At 46.4% G+C, this 21,096-nt stretch overlaps 1 protein-coding gene across 2 annotated transcripts in view; it reads left to right on the forward strand.

Annotated features, from left to right (window-relative positions):
• Nucleotides 1-21,096, forward strand: part of CAPZB (capping actin protein of muscle Z-line subunit beta) — a 153,615-nt gene that overhangs the window by 77,073 nt on the left and 55,446 nt on the right. For both annotated transcript variants that reach the window (XM_037828345.1, XM_037828344.1), the window contains exon 3: nt 20,144-20,265. In XM_037828345.1, coding sequence (XP_037684273.1) covers nt 20,144-20,265 — 122 coding nt within the window. The remainder of the gene's footprint in view (nt 1-20,143; nt 20,266-21,096) is intronic.

Raw genomic sequence — 21,096 nt, forward strand, 5'->3', positions numbered from 1 at the left:
TACTTAGAAGAGGTGTCAGGACTAGTGACCGCATGAAAAATGTTATTCATCATGTCTGATTTCCATGAGCAAATGAAACAAAAGCAGACTATTAATAATAAAATATCAATTAGTTGCCTTTTACATTAAGTCACTGGGTGGGAACATGGCACAAAGAAAGAGCAGGGCTTTGGGGCCACAAAAACTTGTTTTCTAATCTGCCACCCCCCCATTAGTCATTTGGTTTCAGCCAGCTTTCTTTGAACCTCTGCTTCTGGTGTGGACGCGATAGTTTTATAGCTGTAGAGTAAGCTCTGAGTTTTAAGGATAGTGCATGTGTAGCACCTAGCCAAATGTCTAGCACTTATCTGATGGATGACTTCGATTTTTGTTTCTTTTTTTCCTTTATATCTTTATGAGAATATATGTGTCTGTTTATTCATTTATTCAAGGTTAATTTTTCTTTTATGAAATATGGATCCAGCAATAAAGAATCCATTTACTTAGATTATGACCTATTTAGTGAATCTGTTATCTTGTAAGAAATCTCAAAGGTCTGAAACAGGAAGAACCTGTTTTCTTTTAACCCAACACAGCTTTAACTCATTTTTGTGACTGCACTTTGGAAAATATTGTTCTCCTGGAAAGGTCCATGGCCTACACATTAGATGTTCTGAATTCTAGACTTTTTTTGGCCACTTGCCCTAAATGTGATGTTAGCCAAGTGTTTTGTTTTCATAACTGGTTGGTAAAATGAAAAAGAAACAGCTTTCTTGATTTTTTTGCAGATACAGAGCCACTTCAGAAAACTTCAGGCTCCTTCAATAGGAGGGAAAAGATAGGTGGAAAGAAAGCATTGTGTACTTTAAGATGGTGTCTTGGCAAATTTTATCGGGAATCAGGAAGCCTGGATTGTAGGTTAGGCTCTGCTGCCTTGTGATTGACATCTCTCCCAAGGTCTCAGGCTCCTCCCCTGGGAAGTTAGGGCCAGGTGGTCTCTCAGTCTCAGAATCCTGAGTTCTGTTGCCTGGAACTGAAAGAACCGCACTATGGATACCCTTATGTTGATGTCACTACTTTCAGGATCCCTTTTTCTAGCGGGGAGCAGCATCAATTTCTCTCAGGTCTGTGGCCATATAACCTGCCCTGCATGATAAGAGAGTGGAGCAGGCAGGGGCCTCTAGCGGGTCTTCTCCTGGGGCCAGTTTCCAGTGCCTTGGCTGCTCACTTTGATGAAAGGGCAAGGCTGCCGGGGATTTGGATCCCTGCTCAATTTCCTTCCAGCTTCGAGACCTTGGTCAGGTCGCTTCACCTTCCAGTTTCCTTCCATCTACAAGACCAGGATAATAAAACTTAATTCATAGGGCAGTTACGAGAATGCAGGAATGTATGTAAAGTGCTAGCATGTGTATGGCAGACAGATGCTCAGTAAATGCTAGCTGATGCTTTTCTTACCTTCATTGGCTTCCTAGGACCTGTTTGCTAACTTCTGGCTTCTGCCAGCCTAGAGGCTGTGCCACGATGCCCAGGCAGCCTTTCTGACTGTTTTCACAGGTGGAGACCGTCCTAGCGTCAACTTTCCACAGCAGGGTATTATAACCCAGTGCACGATTGCAAGGACTTAGTTTATTTAACCTGGAAGGGATGAGATTAGGAGACCCTTCACTGAGACAGTAGTTTAAATGGTCCTGAAAAATGATCAGACTCCCCAACCCCAATGCCCCTATCCCACCCCACTTCTCTGAACTGTGTCAAGGTGGGATCCCTGATGGTAAAGCTAGAAAATGCTGCTGCCCTTGACCCCACAGCAAATAGAGGAAAGCCCGGCCCAGAGGTCAGAGTCAAGGCTGTGGCTGACTGGTTTTATGACCAATAACAACATTTGTCATTCAGCAAAGAGAAAGGAAATCTAATAACATGCTTCATGGTCTGCTCTGGCAGGGAGTGGGCTCCTTGAGGGGGGGGGGGTGTCTTTTCCTCTCCTCTTCCTGATTGCTTTGGCAGGAACTTTTCTCCCGACTTCAGTTCCCTGAATGCATAACTGTTCCAAGTAAGTTGTCATTCAGAGTTCTCTGGAAGCCCTGGGGGAGAAAGCTAAACAAAGTGGTCAGGTGGTCTTCCAAGGCATGGAGAGGTCTTAAGGTTGACTTTGATGTCCAAGAACAAGCCAGCTGTTTGTAGCCTCACAAGCCATTTGACCTCATCCCCTTCACTTCACCACCCAGAGGTGCCACAGGCACCTGTGTATCATCCAGAATGGACACCTGGGACACCTGGACCTTCAGTTTCCCTCTCTGTTGTCCACTGGTCCCCAGCCTCCTGGCTTTCTTGGGCTCTGCTTCCTTTCAGCCTTCTACCTTAGCAAGACAGCTAGTCTCCTGACCCCTCACTTTCTCTGAATCTCTTGTCCCCCGTCTTGAATTCACACCTCCAGTCTTTCTCCTCCCAACTACCTCCCACACTGCCAGTTTAACCTCCAGATACCCCTTTCTCCATCTTGAGTACCGCCAAGTTCATGTGCAAGGGTCTTTTACAATCATCTGGAAACTGTCCTCTGTTTTGTAACCCGTCTTCCCTGTGGGCCTTTCCTGTCCCTGTCCTTTTCGTTTAATGGAGAGGCTTTCTTAGCACTTCATCTGCTACTATTCTGTTGACTAAGACTCTGATGTAGAACCTTTTGCAGAAAATGCCTGGGAGGTGCCACTAACCAAGTTTGAGATGGGCTAGAAGCACAGTGTTAACTTTTTTTGTACTTTTTTGCCCTGCCACCCCATTCCCCTTATTTGCCAGGTTGCTTTAGAGTACTTGGGGATCAAGGTTCTATAAAATTCTTGGGTCAGGTGTTTCCAGGATACCTGTCTGATAAATGAATGCCTGACATGTCTCTTTATGAGCATGGGGTATGATTTGGCAGAGTGCCCTGAAATAATAAGCCTGAGCTCAGCTTCTATCTTTGCCACTTTCTGGCTGCTTTACCTCTGAGCTTCGGTTTCCTCATCTGTAGGATGGTCATGAAGACACTAACTTTTGAGAATTAGAAATAGTATATATATAGCTTCTAGCATAGTGCCTGGCTTATAGTAGCTGCCTGCATAGGGTTCTAAGGATTTTGTTTTATAAAAGTTTGATCTTCCTATGCAAGTTTACTTCTTACATTGTGGTCATTGTGGAAATGAACAAAATACCCTACTGGTCTCCTGGTTTTTAATAGATAACTATTGTATGCCACATACTTTACATATTTAGCTTATCTAAACTGCACACCACAAGATTAGTCTTCTGTTATTATTTTACCGATGAGAAAACTGAGAGTCAGTGAGTTTAGTAAGTAGCAGAGCCAGGCCCAACCGCAGGCCCACCTGACACCAAAGCCCACTGTTTTCCTGCCATGCTGTCAGTGCCCACAGCTTCTCCAGGGAACAGCTTTCTCCTTGTCACTGCAGGTCACCAGCGGATGGCTGACTCTGAATGCAGATCTTGTCACAATAATTAGTGCCAGCAAGAAGTTTTTCAGTCTTCATGGAGAGTAGCTTTCCCCTTCCTGCTTGAAAGGGCATCCTGCTCTGGCCTTCCATTGTTAAAGATGCAATTCTGATGGAGACAGAAGCATCGAGGGTGAAGAACATCCAGTCTGATCCCCACATCCAGTCTGCCACTACCAAGAACGTCTCCATGCCTATTCTTTTTTGCATTGGAGGGTAGATTTGGGGGTGCTTTCCAGTACCAAGAGGCTTTGCACTGCTTAGAGAGAGGAGTTGCAGAGCTGTAGGAAAGGTGCAGAGTTGAGGAATAGCCCCGCCCTCCTCCTTTTTTTGGGTCATTGGCCCTCATTAGGCCAGACACTTTTTGTTCATTAGTCACACAGTTGGCGGTTGCCCCTTTGCCACTTCTTTTGCTGCCTTCCTGAGCCTGTCAAGCTCACAATTAAGGTTCGTTAGAGACCCTGTCAATCACAGGCCAGGCAGGTACTTGAGCACAGGCCTCAAGAAGTAACTGTGGGAATGCTCCTTCGCAGGGGCTGTCCAGCCCTGTGCCCACCCTGAAATTCGTCTCTTTGCAAATGATTACCAATCAGATACTCTGCTTGGTGAACAAGAGAGGAGATATGAATGGCCCTTGTGAAAATCCAGTTTCAGATCCTAGTGGGCCTGTTACCTTTTATGTAATTGAAGCCTTCAAACTAAGACCAGAATTGATGTTACAGGTGATAGTGGTAGGAGTTTTGTCAGGTGGAGGCTTTGGAACAAGTATCTGACAGCAGGCCACACAGAGGAGAGATTTGGAGCCAAATTCAGGAGATTTTTAATTACCTCCTCCCCCTCCTTTTTCTGGAATGTATAGGGACACTTAATTACCATTGACTGGAAACTGAGTTCAGAACAAAATCCTTTAGGAGATTTGCCCCAGGCTGGAAATGATTATCCTTTATACGAGTGGATTTTTCCTCTTTCTGGCTGTATTGAGGAATATGAAGTTGGGAGTAGAGGAGCTGCGCGTTAGGCATTTTAAACCCTAGTGCTTGCTCGCCTCCATTTTCATACCTGTTGTATTGACCTTCCTATCTACCACTTCTTCCAAACTCTTTGTGTTAGGTGCTGCCACATCTCCAAGATCTGTTGCTCAACAGGGGTTGCCTTAAAGTACTTCCTAATAATTGTGTGCTATAATTTTGTATTCTTAGCACCGAAGGACCCTCTGGCTTCTAAACACCAGTGGAGTTTAATAATGCTCACCTGTATTCCCAGACCCTGGCACAGTGCCTTCCCACATCACTGACATGAATTGAGTATCAGTGAACCAATGAACCACTCATCCCCAAACTCTGAGGGGGGAGGACTCTCCATATTAATACTTTCTGACTGAGTGGTCTGAGGCAGAGAAATGAAAGGAGACCAAGATGCCTCATGGAGCTGAGGACACCTCTGCCCCTCTCCTCAAGAGCTGGGTGGCCCTGGCAGCTGACAGTAGATGGAGAGGCAATAAATCTTGGGAAGTCTGTTGAGATCACTGGAACCTAGTCTCTCTCTCCTCGGTTTCCTCATCTGTATAAAGGAGAGAATTATGAACTGACTCCTCATAAAGAGCAGTTGTGAGGGTTAAAGGTGCAATGCTGCTTGCAAACAAGTGCCCAGTGGATAAATGCTAACTGCTGCAATGAGGAAAAAGATGGTGATGATGGTGTACTTTCCTTGTTGGCTTTTGTGACAACGTGTAATGAATGGAGGAAAAAATCATTAACAGGAGCAGCTTGAATTGTCTTTCCCAGTGCAGTTCAGCTGCCCTTTTAAAGAGCAGTGTGTCCCTTGTCAGAAATGGCCTGCTTTTTCCTTGTTGGCTAAGTTGGTGGATGACTGCTTCTGGATAAGAGATTTTAATACCTTCTAGGCAAGAATGGGGTGTGCCCGGATCTTCATACAGTAATAAGTGTGCTTTAATTCCATTACCTATAGAACTTTACCTCTTGAGTTTTTATGCTGTAGGCACTAAGCAGGGGGCATGACATGTAGATGAATCTCATCTGGAAGCCCAGAAGAGAGGCAGGCCGGAGGGACACTGGGAGCGTCCAGGCTGTTGGAGGCTGGCGGCCATGTGGGTCCACGTGCCCAAAGTGGTCACCTTTAAAGAGGTCTGCCCACCTTTGTCCAAGTCTGTTGGGTGAAGATACATTTAAATCTTCTTTTTAGGACAGTTCAGTGAACATTTATTGCTACTATCCCACCTGCCTGTAGTCCCCACTCACCACCTTCTTGCTCACTGCAGCTGGAGTGACTTTTCTAAAATGCTTTCTGGTCATGACCTCATGCTTCCATGACTCCACACTGTCAAGTCCAGAGAACTTATTGGTTTAAGAGCTCTTGATCTGGCCCTGCCCACCCCTCCAGCCTCTTGTTACAGATCTCAAGGCCCCTCTCCAGCCACACTGACCTGTTAAAGTCTCCCAGAGGCCCTGTGACATGTCTTGTTGGATCTTTGTATATCCTGCCATTCCTGGGAGCCCATCTCCACACCAGCTGCTCTCTCTAACTCCTCATCATCATCCAGACTTCTGTTTGGGCCTCACTTCCTCTGCCTTCCCCACCTCCTCCCTCCCAGCTATGGCACTCGCCTTTACTCTCTGTTGGAATTGCTTGATGATATGACTCCTTCACTACCCACTGAGGTCTGGGAGGGCAGGGGTCTTGTCTGTTTGCTCACCTTTGTGTCCCCAGTGTCTAGCGCATACTGGATATTCTCAGTGCATGCTCAAGTTCCTGCTGAGTGCTGGGCCCTGGGGTGAAGCATTGGGTGCCAATAATAGAGCCCTCAGTTCATGGGGGAGACCGATATCCAGAGGGATATAACAACGAGTCTGATGAGGAGGAGCCCAGAGTGGTATAGAAGCACCACACAGTGGCCCCTGAGCCCACCCTTGAAAAAACTTGGATGAGGTCAAGTCTGACACACATTAATGAAGTGACAGGAAGAAGGTGCTCGCTGGGCAGAGATTGAGCAGCAACAGCTGTATCTCTGTCCTGATTAGAGCCCTTGAATTGATGCCAGGTAAGTTTGGGCTTTGATTCAGGTCTAATGGGTCCCTTGCCAAGAAACAGGTAAGGATTTGAGGGTAGGTTTTGGTGGATCAGTTGTTAGTTGCTACTCAGACTTTCCGGGTGGATAAGGGACAGATCAGTCAATTATCTGCAATTTTAAGAGTTTAACTGAGAAATGTGCTTTTTTCCTAGATTACTCCAAGTGCCCTGCCTGCCTCTGGAAAGTCCACCTCTGTCCTTTCCTGGGAAGCATTGACCTTATTGGCTCTCTCGAGACAAAGTACTTTATTGATCTGCCAGTGCCTTCCACCTTTATCTTTGATCTCACAGAGACCTAGAACTTTCTGAATCAGGTCCTCAGGGGCTCTGTCAAATTCTGTGGGACTCCTTCACAGCTCTAGTTGCTAACAGTGTCTGTTCCACAGGAAACCCAAAATAAATCCCGTGTCTACATTTTTCCTTAATACTTAGGTTTTGGCAGAGGAGGGGGAGGAGAGTTGATGCCTTTATTTCCAATCCTGTTAACCTTGTAACTTAAAATTTTGTAACTCTTCTCATAACTGCTGGGTGGGGGCGGGGGTTGGGGGGTGGTGTCTGCGAATGTAGAGTCAGATTATTTGTTTAAAGATACTTTGTGATGTCCCAGAAAGAAAAGGCTTCAGACAGGTGTTGGTTAGTTGGGGAATAACCACTGCCTTGCTTCTCCCATGTGGGGGTCCAACAGGCAGATATTCTTTCTGGATGGAGTAGGAGGATAATATCATTTTTCTGTTTATTACAGATCATCTGCCTATGTATAGGAAATTTTAATCTCCTTGGAAGCACTTTATGAAAATGCCATATAGTACATGCAAACAAAAAGTAGATGGCCTGGGTCTGAAGGGGTTGTTTAGTTTCCTCTTTGAGTTATTATGTTTCTGCCTTTGAAAATCTTGAGAGAAGAACTTTCCTGCATGCTTTTTGTGGGAAGCAGCCTAAGGAAAGAGAGAATCCAGCCTCTTCTCCCAGGTTTGGTGTGTTCTGTTTTTGCTTTTAAGGGATCACCTGGGACTACTGAAAAGGTGGCTAAGAGATAAGACTGCATGCTTTACTCTTGGTGAGTGTCCAGCAAAATTAGAATTTGTGGATTACCCCACCAGTTTCCACATTCTTTCCATTCCGGAGAACAAGGGTATATTTGCCAATAGCTCCACAGGCTTTGCAAATCTCTCCCTAATTAAAGGGCCTCCCAGCTGTGTGTGTAGCGCTTCTGCCTCGAATCTCTGCCCTTTTGTATTTGTGCTTAAAATTCCATCTTTCTAGAATGTTTGCCACTTAGCAAACCTCCTTGAAAGACTTAAAAGCAATAGCCCCACTGTGTTTTGAGGAAGTCTTTTCCTTTTTTGATTTTTGCTCTGCCTGTGTATGAGAAATTTAAGTCTGTTTGGAATTATTTGTAAAAATGCTCTTTGCTACTTTCTTTGGCCTTGGTATGCTTATCTCATGATGGTGTTGGAAGGTGGCAAGGGCTGCTCCTGGCATCTGTGCCGTTTTAGCTGGACTTGAAGGTCTAGGTAGATGCAGCAGTGGAGTATCATTTTGGTTTGGTTTGACTCCAGGGAAAATGAGCAAAAGAGCTTTGTGCTCCTATGGTTCTGTGTGATGGGCAGCAGTACTGCAGGGTCCAGAAGGTTGGGGGAAATCTGAAACAGGTGCTGAGCAGGCTAAGGTAATAGGATATGCTCTCCAACGGTGAAGAATATACTTGGTTTTTGTCATCTGGACCCAGGAGGCACAATCCATCGGAAGTGCACAAAGACTTTCCTTGGCCTTGCTCTAATAGAATTTTCTCATAGAAACTTTATCTAGCTCCTGCATTTCAGGGATTTTATGGATCCTCTTACTGTTGGATACCAGGGAACAGTGTCCTTTGAAATGTTTTGAGCTTTCTTTGAGAGACGTCTGAAGAATATCTCTTTAAGTTAGATCCTGTCTTTCTGGTTGATGAGAATAAAAGTGAATTGGAGAGAGATTCCACTCTTCCAAGGACCAGAGGCAGCAGACATTTCCTTTCCAAGAGCTGTTTGAAAGCCATTGTCTCTTTGGGTTGGCATAGCCCTGGATGAAAAGGGCCTGGGTCACCCCCCTTAGAACACATCTGGTTTGGAAACAGATGAAAAATACTTGAGAAGAGCGTGACATGCCCAGTCTGCTTTCCCTGGCATTTTGAAAGACACCAGGGATGTGGGCCAGCACACCTGGAGGAGCTGGTGGGTCCTGCAGGGTGTTGCTCTTGGGGCTCTCTGGTAGGAGCCTCAGGTTTCTGATGCATGCCCATCACTGCCCCTCCTTGATGACCTTACACGCTGATGGTGTGCTGCCAGTGACTTGGTGTCAGATAAGGAAAGGGACACATGAAATTGACAAGGATCTATGCCTTGGGTAGTAGGAACAGTTTGGCCGAGTTCTAGTGAACAGAATTGATCATGATAGGGGGTGGGCAGGAGATCACTTCTCAAAGGCAAATGAGGAGGAAATTTGGATTTTGCATGAAAATCTAGGAATTTCCTCAGAGTTAATGATTTGAACGTGGAATTCAAGGGAGAAGCTTATGTGGTCAGAAGCCTTTACCTTCTTCCTTCTGTTGTGAATAACTTACTCTTGCAGCCATTTGTGTCCGTCTCCTGAGGTTGCAAGCCTCAGAGGACAGGGGCCAGTATAAGTCATGTTTATATTTCACACAGTGTACAGCTCAGATGTTACCTCCTCCAGGACCTTCTGCAGTCTCCCCTGCCCCTTCCCGCCCCACCCCACCCCAAGAAGCTCAACTGGGTACTCCTCCTCTTTGTTTCCATAATATCCAGTATGTGACACTGTCCATAGCATGTGGCAGTGTGGTGTTTCATGTGTGTCCCCATCTCTGCCTCCCCTAGACTTTGAGCTCCTTGACTGTGGGGCACTATATAATTCCTGGTAAAATCTAAGTGGATTTTATCTGGAGCCACATATGAGTTTTACTGCCTAGTGAACCAAAGTGGAGAAACAGGAGCCGTTGATCCCAAGAGACCCAGCCAAGGAAGAGGACACATCATTTGTTCCTGAGTGGAGTTGACCACTTTCCTGGTGGGAAGAATTACAGATTTTTCTTAGTCTGTTCATGCGTGGTCATTTTTCTGTGGATGACTCTGAAATTCCAACCACTTAATGAGAAACCCATGCAGCGGAAGGAATACAGTGTGAAATGTTGTGGCCAGCCGGGTTGGGGTTTGTGCCGAGGTAGAAGACGCAGCCCCCGGACATGTTCTGGGCTCACATGGTGGGGTGCGTTGGTGCTGCCTCCTACCCTGCACCTCCACTCCCACCCCTACGCAAACGCGCAAAGGGCACAGACAGTTCCCCTTGAAAGGAACTGGAGGCATTTCTGAAACTTTTTTAGACTGGGGTTGTTTAGGAGTTTGTGGTCATCTTGAGAATTAAAGGAGAATAAGTGGTAGAAAGAGCCAGGGCTCTGGCATCTGACTCTGGGACTGTGTACCTCTCAGCTAGTTCCTTCTTTGCCCTGAGACTCTCTCCTCTGTCCCAGTATCCTGTACCTCCCAGGGTGGCTGGAAGGGTCCCTGGCTGTGAGGTGTGCAGAGGCCTCCATCTCACCGAGCACATTGGTGAGGACTCAGTAGACAGCAGTGAGGTTGCTGGGTCCACCTAACTGCACTGACTCTAGAAGTATTTTTCTCCCTCGTCTTGGAGTCTGGGGAAATTCTCTTGTACTTAAGGATGTTTTGTGGGGTTTCAAAATTGAACAAGCTGCCTAAATTGTCCTCATCAGCATTTGGCCTGGCTTTACAGTTCCTTATTGTCATGTTTAGCCACAGCTACCCTGTAACTGCTGGACAGAACACAGTGTGATTTCTCTGGAGTTTCCTTACTGTGTTGACATACTTATTTCCCCAAGCAACAGAGCCTGAGTGGCTCTGTCCTTAGCTGTGATGAATGCACCCACATCAGTGGTAAAGAACAGTTGTTTCTGCCCTGTCTGGAAGGATGTCAGCCGTTTTCTGGTTCTTTAGTAAACTGGTTGAAAACCTTCTCATTAAGATGTGCCCTCTTCTCAGAGTTCCCTAGAAGAATCTTTTTTTTCTATACTTCCATGGTAGCTCATCAGTGATTTTAAGGCAAGTTTAGATCTGGAGGTTACACACACACACACACACACACACACACACACACACACACACACTTTATAAAGCCTGAGGCCTGGCCTAAACCTTAGTGCCCAGTGATGAGGAAACATCATCAGTGATTTTAAGGCAAGTTTAGATCTGGAGGTTACACACACACACACACACACACACACACACACACACACACACACACACTTTATAAAGCCTGAGGCCTGGCCTAAACCTTAGTGCCCAGTGATGAGGAAACAGGATTGATTTTTCCATTACGCAATTGCAGTGAGACCTTGCTGCTTTGGCCTCAGGTAGTTTTTAGGATAGAAGTTTACTCAGATCTAATCATGCAAAAACTCAGTTGTGTCAAGTACCTCTCTGCCACTTTTGCAATAATTTTTTCTGAACAGGTGTTTTTGACCCTGCATTATTTGCCAGGCTACATGCTAGAGGCCACATTGGCTTAGTGGTCCAGAACTATGGTTTGGGGTTGGAATTGAATTCTGACTCTGCCACCTACAAACTATGACCTTAACCAGTTAATTCACCTACTTCTGCCTCAGTTTCTTCATCTGCAAACCTGAGATAATAATAATAACCCTACCTCATATAGGGCTTGCCATGGCGATAAAATGAGAATGCTTTGAATGTGCTTGTACATGATGTGGTCTTTTTCTCAAAAAGATTTGAAGTGTCTTTTAAGAATGCAATCAGTGCAATCATACTTGGAAAACACAGGTTGAAAAAGTGGAACCGAGGGAAGTCCAGGAAGAAGACTGCAGCTCCTTGTCTGTGCTTGCCTTCCTCTTGCTGGGAAGGTTGAAGGCTTGGCTTTAGGAGGTGCTTGTGTGGAGTGGAGTATGAGGGGCAGAGCCAGCCCCATAGGTCTGTGCAGAGTGGTAGTCCACACCCCTAGGGTGGGATACCTTGAGTATCTCCATTTGGCTTTGAGGACTGGTGGTCAACACGATGAAATGCAATCCCAGGAAGTGGATTAGTCCCTCTCTCACTCTCCTTCACCCAGCCAACCAGCCCAATAGTCCCATCTCTAGGACAGGCACTGAAGAGCACTGGGAGAGTTTGCTTCCCACTGAGACATTGACTTCAAAAGATTTGGCACTCAACCTGAGTGGCCCTCATTTTCTGCAACTCAACCTGATCCTGCCAATACCTCGGTCCCGCCAGCTCTGCCCTAGGCACAGTGGGGATGACAGAGGCAGCACAGGCATCTCTACTCTCTCTACCTGTCGATAGAAAAGGCACCTGCACCATGAATCTGAGGTCTCAGACCCAAAGCATCTGTACAGTGCTCTAGGAGCATAGACGAGGGGGACTGTTTCTGCCGTGGATTTGGGAATGCATTGTGGAAGAAGCATCTGAAATTGAGTCAGGCCTTGAAGAATAATTTAGGGTTTATTAGGTGGAGTTGGGGAGAAGGAAGGATATTTTTGGTGGAGGGAATGACAGCTGTCTGGATGAGAGGGTGAAGAGACCGCAGTTTTGGACTGAGTCACGGTCACCTCCTGCTGCTCTTTAGGCGGAGGCCCTGTATATGGCAGCCTCGAATACCAGCTCATGGCTGCGTGCAGTTCTCAGCCTTGAGACCAGGTGACATATCTGGTGAGTTTTCCACCTCTTTGACCTCTCTAAGGTGCTCGTGTAGTTGCACTGCATCCCCCAGGGACCAGTCCTTAATTAAAAGGAGCAGGCAGCTGGGAAAGGCCATGACTGCTCTGCACACAGGTGATCAGTTGTGCTCCTGGCCAAGGAAAAGTTAAGTTAATTAGGCTCTGGGTACTTGGTGGTGCATCCCCTTCAGGGAAGCTTAGGGTTGCATATGGACAACAGGAGCCTTGTGTGTGCCTGTGGTGGCTTCATTATGTGATTTTAATTTCTCCTTTCAGTTCGTCTTCTCTTTATTCTGACACTTCCTTTAGAAAACAGTTCTGGCCTCTTATTCCAGGCTGCGAACTTCCAAAAGGCAAAGCTATTGAGTCTTAGGTATGAATTGCTGAAACCAAGTCCATGAGGTTTACCTTTGTTTTTAATTTTATCTCAGGGATGGTTTGGGGCACCTGCATAAGAGAAGGGAGGGAAGGGGCTTATTGCTTCTTGGAAAAACTCTTTCTTGTTAAATGGCATATGCAAAACCCATTTGTAAGGAGAATAAAACATTTTTAGGTCAGAAAGATCTCCTAATGCTGGCCCTGTTGGCCAGCTGCATTTGCTTTAGACCTTGCTTAACTGTAACCCAGCTGACACTTGTGTGCCTTTCGTGAGCCATCGCTTACTCTTCTGAGTGTCAGTGTCTCAAATCTGAGCTTCCTGTTTTACCACATTTTAATGTTTCTGAAATTGGGAAATTGCTTCTTAATACTTAACATTTAATGATGTTCTAATCAACAGTACATCTTAGAACTTACAGCATCCTCAAAGGAAGAATACAGTCGGCACTTTTTAAGAATAGCTACAGTGCCATGTTAAAATAATGTAAATAAGATGAGCTCATTTTTTAGAAGGGGTCTTTTATTTAAAGAGTGAAATGATTGCCTAATTAGAGGAGAGGAGGAGGGAGGGACAGCACCCAGTGCTTGTGTTGTTGGGGTGCCTCTTCCTTCCTGACTCCGAGAGTCCTTCACTTCCGCAGCATCAAAGTGCCTGTTTCACACCAGGCTCTGTGCTGGGTGGTGGGCTCAGAGTCCCTGCCCTCGGGGAGCCCACAGTCCGTGCAGGCAGAGTGGTGTGGCAGGGCCCAGGTGGAGAGTGCTGGAAGAGCCCAGCAGGCCCCCTGCACAGAGCCCATTGAGCTCCCTCGGTGCAGTCTGTACTTCTGCCCGATTTGTTTCCCTGTTCTCATCCCTCCTGGAGGGTGGGAGCAGGGAGCCTTGTTGGCCCAGTTGGTCCTGTGCCTTTTGAAGAGCTGGATCAGAGGTTTGGATGTTAGATTTGCTGTGTAGTCTGGGGCACACAGCTTCCCTGTGCTCTGGTTTCTGCACTCACAGAGTGGAGGGTGCGACTGTTCTGCCTCAGGTTACGAGGCAGTGCTGGCCACAGGCACCTGACTCAGCAGGTGCTTGATAAATGCTAGCCTGTGTGATTTTCATCCTGTGGTGACACGTTTTTGATCTCTTCTGGTTTTAACAAGGCCCTGGTGGCTAGTGGGGGCCCCTCCATCCCTTCCCTGGTCACTCAGTTGTGCCCTAGTCTCCAGAACATCAGCTACTTCCCATCCAAAGCTTAACCATCTGGGTGTGGCCTGGGTGTGAAGAAAAGGCTGTTAGAGGGGGCTGCTTTTGAAACATGTAGCCAAGCTCAGAAACTCCAGGATTGGGTCACATCAAAACTTTGCTTTCGTGACTCAGAGTGTCTATGACAGTGAACCAAGGCCCTTGGAACAAAGCCACCTGGGGGAAGGCATGTGTTTCCTCACCTTGGGTAAGGGGGGTGGAGGAGGGAAGCAGGGGCCCATACCCAGGTGGTCTGATTGGGAGGAGTGTGCCCAGTCGGGAGAGCCCCGGGCCTGTGCTGCGTGCACACCCCTGGAGTGGAGGGGGTGTAGCCCGCGTGCTCGGCCAGCCAGACGCTGGAAGGCAGCCCTGTGCAAGGGCCTGGGCCTCGAGCACGTTCTCCTCAACACCTTGGAGGTGGGAACAGCCAGCCTTCAAGCCCCTCACCAGGAAGCTGACACAGGTGGGAGGGAGACTTTTCCCTGCACATGCCCTTGTCTCTTTGAATTTTGACCTATGTGAATATATTACTTATTATAAATAAAACTTTTAAAAAATTAAAAAGAAAAATGTGCCAGTGGCCTTGCTTCTCACACAGTGGGGCCCCACCTGTCTCCTTCCCACCTCTCCAGCCTTACCTGTCCCATTCCTGTCACACTGATGCTCCTCCCTGTTCTGGAAAGTCTTTGTGTTGCCTGTTTCCTGTTTGGACTGCTCCTCCTCTTTCCTCACCCCCAGTCTTGGCAGGCTGGCTGTTGGTCACTGGTGTCATCTCTAGGCCACCTCCTAGACGGCTGACTCCCCAGCCTCCCGCTGTCGTAACACTTGCTACTCCTGAAATGAATTTCTCTCTGAGTTCACCCCCAGGTCCTGAGATTGAGGAAATGGCTAGGAAACGGCAGAGCCAGGATTTGAGCTTTTTATTTTGAGGTTGTTGTGTTCCAAAATGCCACACTCTATATTAATGTTTCTGACACTAGCTAGGAATATGTTCTTTATTTTCTTTTTCATTAAGAAAGAAAGTTTGGGGCCTTGGAGAAAATATAAGGAAGAAATTGTAACAGAGACCTCTGCTGGCCACAGGAGCTCTGGTATGTGGGTATTTGCTCCCCGGGAATGAGCTCTTCTAATGGAGAAGGTAGTGGGGCTAGCCAGGACCCTTCCCAGCCATGATTTCACCAACATTAGTCATCTGAATGTGCAATCGAGTGAACAGAGTCCGTTTTTGATTCTTATCTCTGGTGGCAGACTCTCAGCCAAAGGGGGGATCAAAAGATAGAATGTGTTCATTTGGCCATTTTTTTTTAAAAACCAAGGTACAAAGGTGCACTTCTTAGAGATGAAGGCAGCCATGGCTTAGATTATCTGTGGAGTTGAGCGGGTCTGGCTTTTGTCCTTTTTTAAGGGTTCATCTCAAGTTTCTTTTTCTGGTTGAGAAATTTTTTTCGACATTAATAACTAATGGAGAAGAGGAAGAAGCAAAGTAGAACCATATGGCAGGACAAACACAAACCTTACTTGTGGCTGGAAACTTCTGATTTGTATCTCTTTTCATGTGATCAGCTGTTGGGTTAGAGAGTAGATAAGTATTAGTTTGAGCAACAGCAGTTTTTTAAGTCTTTATTTTCCCTGCTTGTACTCTATTTCATGTCTTTTCTTAGCCATTGGCTAGTAGCTCTGTGATATTGGAGCACAGTTTTTCTCTAAGCCCTCATTTTCTCCTTTTTTAAAAATAGGGATAGTAATCACATCTGCATGTAGGGTTGTTTTGAGGATTAAAGGAGGTGATGCAGGTAGGGTTTATAGCCCAGTGCCTGGCCCACACTAGGTGACAGCTGTTACACCTTTATTGTCACACCTGAGGCAGTTGGTGGCCTTAAAGGTTTTCTTCTCGCCCTGCCCCAGTCTACTTTATTCCACCCCCACCCACTCCCACCCAACCTCAGGCCTTCCAGCAGCACCCTGGGCACCTGTGAGCCAGCCTTCAGTGTCATTGGTGAAGGGTGTGGCTGTTCGTGCTCTCTGGTGTGTGGCGGTGCCCATTTGTGGCAGTGGAGAGGTTGGTGGAGCCCTGGACCTTTCTACCCCATTGGAGGGGAGCATTGTTCTGCCTGGTGCAGTATAGTTTAGTATTCCAAGTCACTTGGAATTAAGTTTAAAACCCCCCAACAGTCTGGATTGGTTTGACGCCTTCCATGTATGCTTACATTCCTTACAAAGGCTGTTGAGCAGTTCACACAGGCAATTTGGACAGAAACCCATGTGGCCCTTGTGTGTTGTCACTACTCACTCTCGCCAGCACCCCTCTTTGGCTTCAGAGGTAGCAGAGTCAGTGACACATGTACTCCAAAGTCAACTCAGCTTTGTTTAGACCTGCCCTTTAATTTAAATCCCTGTGCAAACTCATGATCCACGATACTTAATTTGATTTCTTCCACTGTGCTAAGCACTTGAGACTAGGGACTGAGGGTAGGAGTGGGTGGTGATGGGGGAAGGAAGAGAGTTGTTAACTAATTGGCTCATTTGATTACAAAGAAAAACTTTTAAAACTCCTTTCATTCTGATTCTGTACTATTACCTCACAAACATCCACTTCCGTGGATCGCAGTGGGCATTAATGGAACACCCACCACGTGTATGCGTTACGCTGTGCTGGGTCCGGGAACCATTCTCTGCCCTCCGTAGCACGGATGCAACACACTATGAGAAATTTAAGCAGCGAGGAAGGAATAAAATGATAGCTAAGGGCTCTATTAGAAAAGCTGCCCCCACAGCATTTAGGATTCACTTGACATCAAAGTTACTGCTGGAATTAAAAAGAACTTGACATTTTGATAAAGAATGGAATTTGGGATGGACCTTGAAGGATGTGTAGGATTTAAGAGAACAGCTAGAATAGAAACTGAAGTTAGTGAATAAAAATACATGTCTTATGTAACAGTTGGCACATTCCCATACTAAAATATTATCCATACTTTACCGAAAATTCAAATTTAACTGGCCATCCAGCATGTTATCCAGTAACCCTAAATGGGAAGGATTTTTAAGTGGCTTGAACATCATGCACAAAATTACGTGTTCAGGGAGCAGTGACTAGGACAGCGTGGCTGAGAGCGTTAAACAGAGCTGTGGCGGATGGGAAGGACAAAAGATTTGTGCTGGATTATGACAAATACATCCTTGGGCAGCTGCACTAGTACTAATCTATGGGCACATCATGTATTCTGTGCTTCCAGAGCAGATATCTTTGATCAGGAGAAGTAGGACTGATGGAGGGAAATATAATACAATCTTTCCACTATTGCTGTGATTTCCCTTGCGGTCATATTGTAGTAAAAAGCCAGGGCTTGAATTAAAACTCCAGTTCTTTTTGTTTAGTGCTTTTCTGCCATAACCTTGGTTCATAGTTGAGGATGCCTATTTGGAATAGCAAGTGAAATTGGTCACTGATGTCCATCAAAGTTTAGTTCTTGGCAACAGATTCTTTCGGTAAAGATTCTTATTGCACACAAATTCATTAATTAGAAACAAATTAATTAAGAACAACCATGTTGTAAGACTCCCTCCCTCCCTCTCTTCTTTCCCTCCTCTTACACTGTCATAGGCATTTGGGGATACAGCTATGAACAAGATTGAAGTCCCTGCCCTGGTAGCATCTACATTCTACTGAGGGACGCCAACAACAAATAAATGAAAAAAGATTTCAGTTGGTATAAGTTCTAGGAAGAAGCTATTAGAATACTTTTGATCAATGAATTGACCTCAAAGTGAAGTCAAGCCTATTTCATACCAAATTTCATCACCCTGTAAGCTTTCCTATATTGGGTGGCTTAGCTGCAAGCAGCCTAACTGGGGAGAAAGGAGATGAACCTGGCTTCTGCAGAACTGGGATTAAGAGGAAATGGATTCTCAGGGGTCTATTTTTATCCAGTGTCTAAAGCAGTGTAGTGAATTCAGGTCTGGCCTGGGCTGGGTTGCTATCTAAGATGGCAGGTGGTATTGAGAACAGAGGAGGAGAGAGCAGGGGTGCACATGTGTTACTTACCAACATGGCGTGCATTTTTGTGAGATAGGCACTGCACTCAGCACTTCATATGCATTATCTTACATGATGCCCCCCCAATACCTGAGTGAATTGGTTTTATCATCCCCACTTTACAGACGAGGACATCGAACCTGAATAGAGAAGTGAAAACACTTGCTCGGGGCTATGCAACCAGCAAGTAGTGGAGTCAAGAAGTTGAAGTTCATGGCCTGTGTTTCATCCCTGCCATAATCCAGGATGAATTGGGCTGACTGATAGTTCAGGGTCCCAACTAAATGGAATGTGGGTTCAGGGAAAGGTCTGGGCTCAACAGGTAAACCGAAGCAGCAGCCCAACAGAATAATGGTGATGCTTAGATAAAGGCTGCACTGTGACTGGCAGGCATACAAATGCTCAGGGTCATTCCACTGGTCTCTGACTGCAGAGCAAAACCATTTCCACACTCCAGCTGCCTTGGGTGGAGGCTGTTAAAATCTACCTTGCCTTGATTTTAACAATCTTCCAGGTAAAGGGCTCATGTCAACAGCTGAGTAGGGATGGTTGCAGCAGGGGTTATTTGCTATCAGGGTGTGCTTTTAGGGTGCACTGTCCTTCCCCTTACCTATTTATTAAAAAAGAGCTAGCGTCAGAGTGGAAGGAACAGCGACTTTGGAGTCATGTAACCCTGGAATTAATTTCTGTCTTCACTGCTTGCTTCTTGTGTGGGCCTTGGACAACTTAATGGTTCTAGCCTCAATTCTCAATTCTCTAATAAATGCCTGCTTCATGGGATAAGTGTGAGCTTTCAGGTAAGCAATATGCCAAATGTAAAGGGCCTAGTTTAGTGCATGATACATGGCAGTCACTTGGAGTACAGTGGGTGGTTTGATATCATCACCAAAACTAACTATGAAAATGTTACACAGGTGGGTAGCACACAGAGAAGAAATTCTTAAACTAACCAGGTTGTATACAGGGAGTAATGCTGTGTGTAGCCCTTGAGGGGCTAGATGACTGATGCTGCTCCATGTATAAGAAACAGATCGTTTCACTGGCCAAGATTTATGAACTATGTGGAGGGGACTGTCTTTTTGCTATGCCAGGCAGAGCATTCCAAGCCAAGTCCTGAAACACCCTAGGGATCCCCAGAGGTGCCTCGAGGCTCACAGAGGCTGGGTGGTCTCTGTGGTGGCAGTGTTTCCTATCCTTGTCTTTCTGATGATGGTAAGGGTCTTCTGGAGGAGCACAGGAACTGCTGTGGCTGTCAGCCCCTCGGCCGAGCTCTCTTCTGGTTGTCTTCGCCACACGATTTAACTTTCCCATTTGGAAGGATTGTTGGTGCAGTTGGCAGCCGCTTGCTTGGTAAACGTTGTGGTGGAGCCTCCATAAACCCAGGCCCACGAAACGAATAAGTCAGCACATTGAAAATATAGCATGGAAGTGACTCAAGCCTGAAGGAATCCGTTTCTAAAAGTGCTGCCATCCCTTCCTGGAATATTTTGGTGGAAATTGATGTTTGAGTTGGGAGCAGGAGGCCAGAAGCATGGCGGTGTGTCAGGATCATCAGCATTGACCCTGGGATTCAGCCTTGCTTGCCTGCCCCAGACCATGGGGTCACCCTTCTCAGTGCAGCGGCTCCCAGGGTGGTCAAACAGAGACCATCTGACTGGGCGGCAGCAGGAGCTGGGCGCCACAAACAGCCAATGTGCAGCTACCTTTGCAGCAGATAGGGTTGACTCTCCGGGCCAGCCTGGTGATGCTTGGCCAGGGGCCTGGAAAGTGTTAGAGACTCCACCCAGCATGTGAGCCTGCGGGAGTTCTCCAGCACGGATGGGTTGTTCTTCCCAGAGTTCTTTGGATTCCTGTGCGTTTGAAATGTTTACCTTCTTCTCAGGACCTCAGCTTTTGCTCTGCCCACCAGAGACTACTACCGAGCATATACATACTTAAATTTACTAGACCACCCTGGCGACCAGGTAATTAAAGCTGCACGCAGTTTTGGAAGGAAGGCTGTTTTGGAAATCACACTCCACTGTAATTCAAGAAACAGATTTCTTTACAGAGGGACACAGTTGGTGTCAGGCACATGTGGAAAAGAAAAGAACAGGCCCATAATTTTGGCAGGGTACCAAGGGCCAGATGTTAAATATACTGACCATAATATGGTTACGTATTATGGAACTCGATGTTTATTTTACCCCCTTTCTGTCCTTTTTCTTTTCTTTCTGCCAGGTCCCCAGTCTATGTGAAGATCTCCTGTCTTCTGTTGACCAGCCACTGAAAATCGCCAGAGACAAAGTGGTGGGAAAGGATTACCTTTTGTGTGACTACAACAGAGATGGGGACTCCTACAGGTGAGCTCTCGACCCAGAAGCACAGCAGGCATGCCAGGCACCACCCCTTGGCAGCACAGGGATCTCTGAACTTTGACAGACTGGCTGTCCATCCATGCCTCTTTCCGTGTGTCCTTCTGCCAGTCTTATGCCCTTCCTTCCTTCCTTCCATTCATTTATTTATTTATCCAATCAACCAACACATATTTGCAGAGTGCCTCCAATAAGCATTGAAGATAGGCAGTGAACGCATGGCCCCTGCCCTGCCCTTGTGGATCTTAGAGTCTGGGGGAGAGGGATGATGTTACAAAACACAGTTAACTGCTTAATTATAATTGCATTAAGTCCTGTCCTACAGAGGGCAAGGTACAAGACATGCATATGGTGGGGGTCCTGACTAAGACCTGGGGTCTGGGAGGGCCTCTGTAATTAAGGGACATTTGAAGGCAGCTCTGTCAAAACAAATAGGCAACTCTCCTTTCTTTTTCTGTCACCATGCTGAAGGCTGAAAAATAACTAACTTGACATTAATCCCTGCCTCAGTGATCATCCCATCTAGAACAGGAGACACGCTCAGCAACTGATTTCTGTATAATGTGATTTGTGCAGCCAGCACAGAGCTTATTGAGGGCATGGGGATGGCACAGAAGAGATTGTGACCAACTCCAGGAGAGCTTCCTGAGGTCATGTCTGAGCTAGATGGAAAGGATGTCCAAGAGTTCTTCCATGAAAAACGAGTGGGAGTCCCTAAACAGGCCATATTTCTGTGGTGGATTGTCTTAGCTGGAGACAGTGCCTTGGAAAGCTGTGAAGGAACACAGTCTGCTTTAGGTTTGTTGAGAGGCCACAGAA

Source organism: Choloepus didactylus, chromosome 2 (assembly GCF_015220235.1).
Source record: "Choloepus didactylus isolate mChoDid1 chromosome 2, mChoDid1.pri, whole genome shotgun sequence".
In the NCBI taxonomy this organism is placed as follows: domain Eukaryota; kingdom Metazoa; phylum Chordata; class Mammalia; order Pilosa; family Megalonychidae; genus Choloepus; species Choloepus didactylus.